The 12,803-nt window shown below is 33.1% G+C and overlaps 1 protein-coding gene across 2 annotated transcripts; it reads right to left on the minus strand.

Annotated features, from left to right (window-relative positions):
• Window positions 1-463: 463 nt before the first annotated feature.
• LOC132180915 (uncharacterized) lies at window positions 464-3,399 on the minus strand. Of its 2 annotated transcripts, none has more exons than XM_059593909.1 (2): window positions 2,983-3,399; window positions 464-2,050 (listed from the first exon to the last, which is right to left on the minus strand). In XM_059593909.1, exons 1-2 carry the CDS (start codon window positions 3,043-3,045, stop codon window positions 953-955), a joined length of 1,161 nt encoding a protein of 386 aa, XP_059449892.1. In that variant the 5' UTR covers window positions 3,046-3,399; the 3' UTR covers window positions 464-952. The 2 variants fall into 2 exon arrangements, with proteins under 2 accessions (XP_059449892.1, XP_059449893.1); XM_059593910.1 differs by having other exon boundaries at window positions 464-2,047; window positions 2,983-3,398.
• Window positions 3,400-12,803: the final 9,404 nt, after the last annotated feature.

Genomic DNA, 12,803 nt, shown 5'->3' on the forward strand with positions numbered 1-12,803 from the left:
ATTTAGGAAAAACTAAAAGGAAATGGTTTTTCTTTTAATTAACATGTGTTCTTTTAGAGTTTGTGAAAATTACATACTCTAAAGACACGTGTTTCATGTTCAGTTAATTTTATTAAATTAAAAACGTGTTAATTTAATAGACTGAAATTTTAAAAGTCCTTAAAAGCAAGTTGAAAAACAAGAAATGGTATGGAAAAGCAATTTGTGAAAATTTCTTAAAACTACAACCAAGTTGAAAGCCGTTCAAACTAAAATTACATCACATCCCCACCTTACTAAATTTAAAAGCAAACGTAGGCGAAATGGTGGTGCATGCCAAATGCCTCCTTTTTGTATGAGTAATGTTAAAAACCGTACTTTTATTTTATTACTGTCTCACCCTATTGATGTGACAATGTCAATAAGCTTTTTTAATTATTTTTAAAGGAAAAACATAAGACTATAAGAGGGAAAGATAAGAAACTGTGATCAATGGAAAGATCTTTTGCATTCAGATGGTACAAATCAAGGAGTTAATAGACAACCAAAGTTGTAAGAAGAATATATGAAGAAATTATTCTAAGAAAGCCAAATTCCCAGCAAAGAAAAGCCTGGGAAAAAATCTAATTTCTACTCATGAAATATGGGGATTGTGCCGTTCAGGCAAGAAATGGTACATAAGCTTGCCAAAACCACAGAGATATTCCCCTGACAACGAGCTTCCTACTTGGAAAATTGGCATCGGAAGAAACCCCAACTCCCATAAAAGAGGAAATACAGAGTTTCCCCTCAAATTCCAAGAACCCAACAAGTTCTTCCCTTCTCTCTAGAGAACGACCTACACTGTTAGATATATAAGGTATACTTATACCGCTGATTTGCCAAAACCATCAATTGTCCAAGTGACCCCTGTTCAGTGCAATGCATATTCTGTATCTCCAATCTCTACAGACACCCCTATCTTTCAGGACTCTCAGCCACCTCTTTTGCAGTTGCCAGGCAACAGATACTTGTAATTCTCAGCATTATTCAACAAATATGTTGGAAGATGGACTGCGGAATAAGAATGAGGAATAGGCCCCATCTTCCCAATAATCTCCTTAAATGTGTATTCCTCAGGAATCATGTCAAATAGGTTAGCCCCTTCGCATATTACATCCTGAATCCTATTGTGATTAAGGTAATGAGAAAACCGGACCCGATCATAGTGGCTGTAAGCCTTCATCTTGAATACGAAATCGCTGATATGGCGGAAGCAAAAGCTACAATGCCACCCTGCATCTGACAAAATGTCATCGGTCTGTCGATAATGTGCATATCTAGTCTTTCCAGTCTTGTACCTGTGGACAGAAGCTCTCCAGCTTTTGCTGTCTACAAAAAACTCAAACGAATACAAGTAGTTCCTAAGCTGAAGGTGAAGGATAGGCGGAGTGTCATCGCACCACCTCAAGAGATTAATAGTGTGGGCACTTGGAATCTCATCGACATCAGACATTATCAACAAATCATCATCTTCTACGCCAGCAATTCTCAAAAGCTCGTCCAGCGCTAATCTCTGATACGCCTCTTCAACAAATGGATTTTCGCCTTTCTTAAATCTTCCTCCAATCATTCCGTAAGTCAGCCGAGGTTCAATAAACTTGAACTGGTCACGGTTGCCCGCAAAAAGCAATGGTTTAGGCAAGCCTGTGAATGTTGAGTTTGATTCGAGAAGTACAAACTGAGTCACATATGGATACAATTCATTCCATCGAATTGTAAGGATGTCAATCTCATTACTGAATAGAACAGCATCATAGACTCGTCTAGGTGATTCACGAATTCCCCACCCGTGAAGTTTGCAAAGAGTCTCCATCGACATGTTCTCGTGATAATAGTGAGGGATGTTGTGGAAGGGCTTTGGGGGTGATTCCCATATTGGTCTCAGGAAATAAGAGATCTTTTGCCCATGCAAATATACACCAAAGATGCATAATGGGACTATCACAAACAAAAACATATAGGTCCTCAAATCCACCCCTCGCAAAATACATCGGAGTCTTGACATGCTCAGTGCTGCACGAGTTCCCTGCTGTGGTTAAAAAGAAAAGCTTTCTAAGATACCCGGATTATGTATGCACAAAATAAAAAGCACTACATTAAACTTGTTGACATAACATGGTACAAAATTCGACAAAATTCAGGGATATCTGTTTGTTTGTTCATGACATTTGTATAGAATCCTTGAAAGGAAAATTCAAAATTTGCATATTTAAAATAACACACACAAAAGTCCCAGAATGCTACCAGAAAATTAACAGGAGAAAAACCCAAAGAAAAACAGAGAAATTATGTAACTTGAAAGGACCAATGATTCAGACACAAATTCCACACCTTAACCATTAATTTTCATTTCCCTTCTCATGCATTATCAATAAAAGAATTCTTACAACGAGGCAAAACCTAAATTGAAGTCCAAATTAAAACAAAATACATGAGTTTCTATCTCTCAAAAATTCAGATGCAAATTTTGAAACGACAATCCATCTATAAGACCACAAACCCATCAATCAAAAAATTATAGAGTTAAAAGGGGCGTAAACACACACACACATATATATATATAGAAAGGGATATCGGAGCACATTATATAGTTGAACGAGTCCCAATTTTTCTTATTCAGATATTAATCCAAACAAGAGATACCCATTACTAAAAAACTCAAAAAGCAACCTCCAAAATTATTATGTTAAAAGAAGAAAAACATGTATAAAATTTAAAAAGAGTAGACAATTGGTATAGACAAATAGTTCAAGCACAAACTCAGAAAACAAACAAAAATCCCTTTTTCCTTAAAACCAAAAAACAAAATCGAAACCAAAAAGATACCCATTGCCACAAACTAAAAAACAAACCTAAAACTCTAGAAAAAAAAAATTAAAAAATTAACAATGAAAAAAAGGTACATAATTGCAAAAGGGAGAGCAAAAAGGAAAAAAGGAAAAGAAAAAGAAAAAGAAGTACCTGGCCGCAAACGTCTTCGCAGATGTCATCAGTCTTCTTAGAAGAGTAGTACCCATCTGACATGATTATACTCTGTTTGTTGTATATTGAAGAAGAACCCAAAGTCCTCTCTCCCAGTGACCAAAATTCAGATCGTCGAGACCCAGATCAACCCCACCAGGAAACAAAGGCCGAAATTTCGAACCGAAATTCGGCAAAGCAATCCCTTCGAAACCCAACGATCTTCAGGCTTCTCTCTCTCTCTCTCTCTCTCTCTCGCTCCCTCCCTCCCTCGTTCTCTCTCTCTCTCTCTCTTTCTCTATGAAAAATGAAGAACTTGTAACGTCAATTATAGCCGTTTGGTGGTTTTTCTTTCTCTCACCGGATAGCTCTTCCAAATATCGAAGGACACAAGAAAAAGAGAGAGAATAAAAAACTTAAAAAAAATAAAACCTTATAAATTCGATTTTTCCACCAAAATTTTTTGTCCGAATAAGAAAATACAAAAAAAAAAAAAAAAAATTGAGAAACTTTCAAGGCATTGATGATATAACGAGATTCTGTCTAATCCGTTGGATATTGGAATTTTTAATCAACGGCTATTAGATGAGGAAACCGTGTGATAGAGTGGTAGGGTTGTAGTTAATTGCGACAGTTGCAAACATGTTGCAAGGAGCGGTGCATTTGGTTTGTGTTGGGTCTCTTTTAATGATGTTTTTACTGATCTAGCCTTGATTTGCTTGGCCGCAAAGTTAGAGAAAGGAGGGGTGTTATTAGTCATTTGAGTTTCGAATTAGCGTACATGGTTTCTGGGTGCGGTTGCCCACGCGCCGTTTGACCCGGTCAAGACGTCCGTTATTTTGATTGTGCCTTTCTGTATCAACCGTCACGACACATTATTAATATTCCTTTTTTGTTTCATTAAAAACAGCCTTGCCTTGAGGGCTGTGACTTGTGATGTGAGCCCAGAAGAGACTCCATTCTCCAACTGGTCACTTTGATATTTTTCTTTTGTTTAAAATCACTTTTTATATAAAATAAATAAATAACATTTTTCAATATACCCCTTCTTGTTGGGATGGGTTGAAGTAGGTAGGAACATCTAGCATTTGAGTCCAAAATTTAGCTCAAAAAATATGGCATAGATATGATGCAAGGTGCTATGGTCCCTTGAATTTGGAGTTTATTATCCATCCATCCACTCTTTTTTTTTTTTTTAAAGCATCCATCCATCTACCATTTTGTGGGTAATATAAGTTTCATTAACAAAACAAAAGTAAAATACATCTAAAGGGTTGAGGACCCAAACAAGGAACAGAGGAAGGGGGTGGCCACCCCCCAACTCATAAGGGAAAAAAAAAAAAAAAAAATCGGGTAAAAATAATAATTTATAAGGTAAATTTTTTTTTTTTTTTTTTTTTTTTTTTTTGCATATCAGCACATGTCCATATTATTATTGGCCCTTGGCTCCTGCCTATACTAAATTATGTCTCCGTCCCCAACCCCAATCAGCTTTTGATATAATTTTTTTTTGGACATATTTACACAAAATGAGAGAAAGAGATAAAATGATTTGAATTAATGACCTTCGCTCTTCGTATAGTTAATATAGTGCCAAATAAAAAATAAAGGGGTATATAAAATTTTTGTGTGTGAGTGTGTGCTTTTTTTTTTTTTTTTTTTGGTTCTAGAAGTTACAAATCTTAAAAACATTAACAAAAAAAAAAAATCTTTAAAATATAAAATTATTTTAAAATTATGTAACATCAAAATACTTTTTCAAATAAATTTTTTTTTTTTAAAAAAAAAAAAAATTCTCCTCAAAATACATCAACTTTAAAACTATGAATACCATAGAAGCAAAATTCAAAGACTTGAAAAGAGATAGATTGTTAATAGCCAATATAGCAAAAGAATGTCCAATCAAAGGTGGAAAAAAGAGGGATTGTGACTAGTTTTTTTTTTTTTTTTTAATTGAATAAAGGAAAAGACTACAAGAGAGAGTCTTTTCCACCTCTGATTCGGATGGAAGAGAGAATGGTCACTTTCATTATTGTTTTTGGAAGGGATTGTGACTAGTTGATAATGTAAAGTGGTAACTTTCACAAGACAGATTTTTATCAAATTCCCGATCAACATTTATTTTATTTTAGATAAAAACAATTTTTTTTAATCGTTTCTCGTTGCTCATTCTCTCTCGGTCTCTCATCCAAAGTCACCTCCATGGCCTGATGGCCAAGGGCAACTAGGTGAGCCCTTGGGGCGTGGCCATTCTAAAATTTTAAAACTTATATATATAAAAGATACACCCTTAAAGTTTTGTTTTTTTTTTTTTTTTTCATAGTTTTGTCCACCCCAAATTTAATGTTTTAGTTCTGCCCCCGCTGATGGCCCTTCATCCTCTGCTCCTTCATCACCCACGCCCTCGCCAACCGCCTCCCCATTCTTTAACTTCTCTTTTCTGATTTTTGTGGTTTTGATTTAGTGGAGACCTAATGGTTAAGCTTTGTTTGATTTTTTTTATTTTTTTATTTTTATTTTTAAAAAAAACATTAACAACCAATCAAAAACCCAAACAAAAAAACACTCTAAAAAGCACAAGAAACAACGTCCCCATGTAGGGGCGAAAAGCCCCCCAAACCAAAAGCTAGTTCTCCAAAAAAAATTTAAAAAAAATTCCTTAAAAATAAATATTTTTATGAAGTAAACTCTCAAAAATTAATTTCTTCCCTCCTTTCAAAAAAAAAAAAAAAAAATTATCCCTTACACTAAAGTTGCTGATTCCACCCTTAACCTGTGGAGGAGGGGTGGAGGTAACTGTGGCCCTATTGGAGACAATACCCCTCCCATTTCCGAATTCTCTTGAGTAATATGTGATTTTTAAGGTTGACGAAGTATCATATTAATTCTTTGGGTTTTTTTATTTTCTTTTTTTCAATTAATTTTGTTTGGCTGATGAGAATGTCGAGGTACGATTATGTTTTTAGTGCGTTTTGGCCTGCGAGGCCATTGGAAATTTGGAACCGTGAAAAGGTGATTGAAATCTCCGGAGGGAGAGAATGATAATTAGTTCTTCTCTGTCATTATCATTTTCTTTAATTTAATAGAGTGGATTAAAGAAATTTAAAAGAAACAATTGCAACATTTGCAACCAATATATATATATTATTTTGTTTGATACAAGGGGCAAAACTAGCCCTGTACATCAAAATTAGCAGCATTGGATTTGGAAGCACAACTGTTTTTAGTCATGGGCTCTTCAGTTTCCCACCTCATATGTAATTATCGTAGGTTGCTTCTGTCTGTATTCAGGTCGTTGACTCTGGGGGAGCCAATAGCATACAAAACATCAATTACTTCAAAGTTCAAGATAACTTTTGTATTTTTAAATATCTTTTTACACTACGTGGTTTAACAATTTTATTTTTTGTCCTTTAGAGTTTAGTTTTTATCACAAGAGATACCTTGGGTATACATAATGACGAAGGTGGTATCTCCGTCTAAATTCTGTCCAAAATTTAACAGAAAGCACCGTCGGCACTTTTTAAAAAGTGACATGTGTCCATATACCTAATTAATTTTTTTTAAAAAAATTAAAAACATTAAAATTTTTAATTTAATTAAATTAAGAAAAAAGGGTGGCCGTAGCCATCTTTGGCCATTTGGGGGGTGGCCCATCTGGAGCCACCCCCAATCCGGCTAGATGGGGGTAAATGGCCAAAGAGCCACCCCAAAATTATTTATTTATTTTATTTTGAAAATTTTAATTATTATTATTATTATTTTTTTAATTAGGTATATGAACATGTGTCGATTTTTTAATGGTGCTGATGCGGCTTCCGTCAAATTTTGGACAGAATTTAGACGGAAGTATCATCTCCGTCTCTTATATAAACCTGATATACCTCCTATGTTAAAAACTAAACCCTAAGGGGGTAAAAAATAAAGTTGTTAAACCACAAAGGGCAAAAAAATATTTAACCCTTAGTAATATGCATAAAGTACAATGAACAAGCAACCTTTTTTTTTTTTTTACTTCACTTTAGACTTCTGAATTACTGTACATTTTAAGAAGACTTCCTCAAAATTCAAAAACTCTCAATTTACACCTTGAACTTTCAATTTCAATCAATTTACCCCTCTCCATTTTTCGTCAGAAGTCAACGTTTAAAATCTGAGTGGTAAATTGATTAAAATCAAAAGGGATTAAGATATTGAGAGTTCAAACTGAAGGATCTTACCCCCCCAAAATGTCACGATAGTTGAGGTCAAGTGAAGTTTATTCTTTTTTTTCCCTCAGGGGCGCGATGGAAAGGGTCATGACTCATAAACACTTCCTTCTGGTGCCGAAAAGTGTTTATAGATACATAAATAAGATTGCACTTGACTAATATAATACATTTAAGATTGTAACATATTCATATAGTTATCCCACTCATCATATAAATACATGATTGGTAAGGAATGGGGTATTATCCTAAGATTCGAATACGAAGAACACGTTTTTAAGAGGTAACTTAATCGACTGAAGATTACGTTTCATGAAGCGAAGATTATTAATTCAAATCTCTCTCCCTTTCTCTCTCCTCGTACGAAGATATATATATATATATATATATATATATATATATATATCACACACTACATATTATTCTCATCTATTAATCCTCTAGTCGCTACCATGTGTCCTTGTTAGGCATACCTTCACGTTTGGTTTATAGAAAGCGAGGAATCCCTTTGATGCGTCAGTCCCCATCTAAAAGAATACTCACAAAAAACAAAGAGCTGAACAAACACAACTATATGAGTACCCACAAATCAAGAGGTCTTTACTTGACTATAATCAAAAAAAAAAAAAAAAAAAAACCTTTTTAATTCTATTAAAAATACATATAAAAACATATCAGTTTAATAAATTAAATTTAAAAAATTTTCTTCCCCTAATTCCGAGAATTATACTTTGAGTAAAAACATTAATGCTAAAATTATTATTTTTATTTATTGATGTGATAACATTTATTCATTCAAGGACTGACCAAATCAAAGTCGATGTTTTGGTCTTTTTCCGTATGTTTTGGGACTGATCATGTCAAAGTCACAACTCAGCTCTGATAAGTTTTCAAGGGGTAGCTCAATCAGCTATGGACCAAGCCTAATGAAGCGAAGCTCACTAGTTTAAATTTTCTTTTTCCATTTTTTATGTGGACATGTCAAAAAAAAAAAAAAAAATCAGCTCCAATGATACAACTTTACAGAAAACCTTCACGTGGCACGTTGTTATTCCCAAAAAAAAAAAAAAAAAAAAAAAAAAACCCAAAATCAGAGCCAAAGGTTAAACCGAAGGGACGATGACATTGACGCGGATGCAACAGTGATTCAGTGAGTGGGGCTGGCATTACGTATACGCAGCTTCCTAGAAAGTTCACTTGCGAGGATGTTTGTTTTTAGGGATTGAGACGAAAACTCATAAATAAGGCATATTCTGTTTATATAGAATAAAATTGTTTGGGTCATGTAATAATATAATGTCATGGGCAAAAGGCAACCATGTTTGGCTCTTTTATATGATAGGGATGCTTCACTCTTTCTTCCTCGGAGATGGTAAAATATTAGGCTTGGGCCACTATCTTTTATATGCTTTTGTATAGACAAATCATATTATGTGAAGAATCAATTACAAAACATTACTGTTAGGGCACATTGGTTTGATGTTACCTTAGGGGAATCAATTCTTGCAGCAGCTACAAAACGTCTATTTTCGGTTGATGATATCTTAGGGGAAACTTATGCTGCCTTGTTAGCCTCTTAACTTGCTATTACTCATAGATGTTTAGACTTGCTTCTTGAAGGGGACGCTGTCACGGTGATCACTACCATTAATAATCGCTGGTGTTTAAAGATTGAAACTTTTCTAGTGTTATGAATGATATTTTTCTTCTTTTCAGAGTTGGAAGGCCTTTAAAGTTTTTGGTTGTGCCAATTCTAGGGCACATTGATTTGCTAAGTAGATTGTACCTTGTGTTTGGAAGCATTCTCATAAGATCTCACATTCTCTCTTCCATTCGGATTAAGAGTAAGAATGATCATTCCTTGTAACCTTTTTTCACATTTGATTAGAAAAAAAAAAAAAAAAATTACAAAACACTAAAGCAAAAAAGTGTATATAATTTTTCCTTTGTATTGGGTCGAAGGAACCCAATTTCTTAAACCCATTTTTGATGAAATTTATGTCTCTTGTACGTACAATATGGTTAATCAAAAACATGGCCTAATCAATATAAATGTCTCACTAGCTAATATTAGTGACCTTATAGTATTATTAGTAGCCTCATCAAATTTGTGAATTAATATTTGTATTTTTTTAACGGTCATATTTTTGAATATTTGTCTTATTCTAACGGTAATATTCTTTAAAAGAATTTATTTTTCACAACAATCATACTCTTGTGAAATTTTTAACGACAACAGGATTCGAAGTGAAGAGATGCACTCGTGGAGAGAAAATGGCGCTAAGCAAAATGGGTGAGAAAAGGCGTGGAAGATGGAGAAGAGAGGCATGGGTTAGAAAAAGGAAAAGAAAATGAAGCGAGAGGAAAAACAAGTTTCTAATCATTTTTCAATAGTGAGTACTGCTCACTTACTATATATATATTTTTTTAACAGAGTAGCAGTAAGATTGCAGGGGAGGATTTGAAGGCTTTTTCACTAAATCACCTCACCAAAATAACAAAACAATAATTTTAATAAGGCTGCTAATAATACTATTGTCGAATAAATTGTTATTTTTTCTCATTGTTAAGGATATTAAGAAAAACATTATTTTATAAAGTGAAGTCTTCCAAGTTTAGTGAATGAAACACTTCCTATTAAGATTGAGGTACTTTTTGTTGGGTTGGCAAAAAAAAAAAAAAAAAGGTACATGTTGCAGAAGACAGGCAATATGGATACATGGATTTATTACAAACGTACGGGGGACAATCGAAACTGCAGCTTCGTTCCAAAAAAAAAAAAAAAAAAAAAATACCTAAATAATTTGTCTATATTTTTTTTTTTATAAATTATTAAATTTATAGGATTTATTATTAACTTATGTGAGGGTTTACATAAGTTTACAAATCTAATGATTAATTTGTAAAATAAAATTAAAAAAATATTGACACCGATCATTTCTAAAAACAAAATTATCATCTCTAAATTCTTGCACCGTGAAATGGAAAGAACAATGACATGCTGGCTAGCCTCTTGCCTCAACTCTCACGACTGTCAAGTATTAAGGATTACTCAAAGAGTAATGTTATAAGTCTTTTTAGAGTCATCCAAAATGTGATGTAGTTTTTAAAATCACTGTTGAATTTGAGATGTAATTTATTGACTTTTGATTTATTAGTGATTTTAAAAGTCACATCACATTTTGGATGACTCTAGGAAAACTTATAGCATTACTCTTAATCAAATTCTTTAATTTAGGATTAAATAAGTCCCCATTTATTATAAAATATTTCCATCTTTATTATATATTCTAACACCCCTTCCACTCCTTTAAAAAAACAATTAGGAAAGAATAAGAATGCCTCGTAACCAACGGTCATAACTAACACTGACATGTGAACTTGCTTAGACACATCTTTCTGAATCAAGCCAAAACCAAAAATTAAGGTGGTTAGGCTGCTGATCTCAACCGTCAAATCCATCTTTAGTAAAATAGCATTGTTTTTGCGCCTGACATGGCCAATCAATTGGATAGGTTTGTTCATCAAATTTGTATAAATCCTACCTACATTCCTCGTAACCTACCAAATTTGTACTTACTTACTCGATGCTACAAAATTAAGCTTTTAAAAATGATGAAACACAAAAAATTAAATCCTTAAACCTATCTCATTCAAGGCTGACCCGACCCGATCACGCTTATGTTCCAACATCTACAACCGCTTTCACACACGTCATTTCTTCTGATATTGAAACACGTGATTTTATGTTTATTTTGAGATAAAAAGAGGTAAACAATTTATTTTTATTGTCACATCATTAAATTATAGTAGACTATAACAATAGGCCGCCTTTTTCGCTTTCTCCATATGAATTAAAAAATTATAATAATAAGTAATCTTATCTTAAGAAGCATCAAGTGTAATGGAGTGTGGAGGTGATGTATATGGAAATCTACGTCCTCGGCTTTGGCTTGTTTTGTCTCGAACAATATAAAAGATGATGACGTCAAATTAACAACGTACCCTGCACGAGTGTCAAAGTCGTGTAGTAGTATGACAGCAATGGCCACTCTGCCATGTTATTAAACAATTAATATACCTATCAACTCTTAATTATCAATTAAAATTAAGACAATCTTAATTGCCTACCTAGTTCTGTACTACCAAATATGTCCATGCCCATTGCCAATAATCTATAATATTCCTTTGTGAATAAATAAAAGGGTTTTACAGCATATTGCCAGTTGGACTTTGGCCTAATACAAGAACATATATATATATATACTTCTGACAGCACCTCCAAGAAAATGTTTGTTTTTTATTGTATTTTAGGATTGTTTTTTAAAATTTTTTATAAAAAAAATAGAGTTTTAATGTGAATAAGGCTTTAGAAATTTTGAGGCTTAAGACGATTAGAACAATATTTATTTAAGTTTCGATCTTATATGTATTTTTTTTTTCTTTTCTTTTTTAAAAATCAATTCTTCTTGTTTTATGAGATGCAAAATTACTAATTAATTTGGTTTTATTGTTAGACTCCAAATCTCTCACACGTGTAGAAATGAATGGTGTCACATAATACATAGGCTATGAAGTCTCTCACACAAAGAGAAACAAAATGCACTCACAATTTTTATTGGCTAATATTTAAGGGTTTTATTATTATTATTATTTTTATTTTACTTGTGGGGCCTTAGGCAATGATCACCTAAGTGGCCTACCTATTTAGTCGACTCGGATGTGAGATAAAAGTAAACTATATTTGTGATTTTAGTAGCGGTGGGTATCAGTTTCGTTGGTGTCAGTAGGAGCATTTTCACCGATCAAATCGTAGAAGTCAATTAATTAACTGACTCCGTACCGACAATAAATAATATCAACCTTTTCAATTAATCGGTTAATTGGTGGTCAATTAAGTCGATTAATTATCAACAAAAACACACACACACACACACACACACACACACATATATATATATATATATATTTTATCCTGTCATAATGCGAAATAAGATATTACAATGTTGAGTATATCCACATTAGAGTAGAAAGATTGAATTTTACAAATGTGAAAAGATGACATAAATGTGAGTAATTAATATAGTATAATTGAACTCAAACTCATAAATTTAAGCTTTTAAATTAAATGGTATCATAATATACTGTATTATAATCTCATTAAAGTCTCTCCAACATGTCTATCTCCCTAAAGTCTATATATAGAAAAACTACACATACATCCATCTCATTAATTATTATTGACCTACCTTAGGAGTCTTAACCATTATTGTGATAATATGTCTAAGGTCAAGGGTTGGTAAATGGGAGAGTGACCATTATTGTCACTTGTCAGCAATGCCTGAATTCAATGACCGTGTTCGACCAGGAATAAGATATTTTTCGTTTTACTTGAAGTTAAGAAGAGTAAGAATCATTTTATGACCAAAATTTTATTTTATTGCATTTAACGATATATATAGTGATACGTCATTTAAAACATTTAATGATATGATAATAGATTTACTAGGATTTGGTTTACATGCTGTTATTTATTTATTTATTTATTTTGACATGTCCACACAAGGGAAGGGGAATGAGGGATTCGAATTAATGACCTCTACTTCATGATGC

The sequence above is a fragment of the Corylus avellana genome, chromosome ca5 (genome assembly GCF_901000735.1).
Source record: "Corylus avellana chromosome ca5, CavTom2PMs-1.0".
Taxonomy (NCBI): Eukaryota; Viridiplantae; Streptophyta; class Magnoliopsida; order Fagales; family Betulaceae; genus Corylus; species Corylus avellana.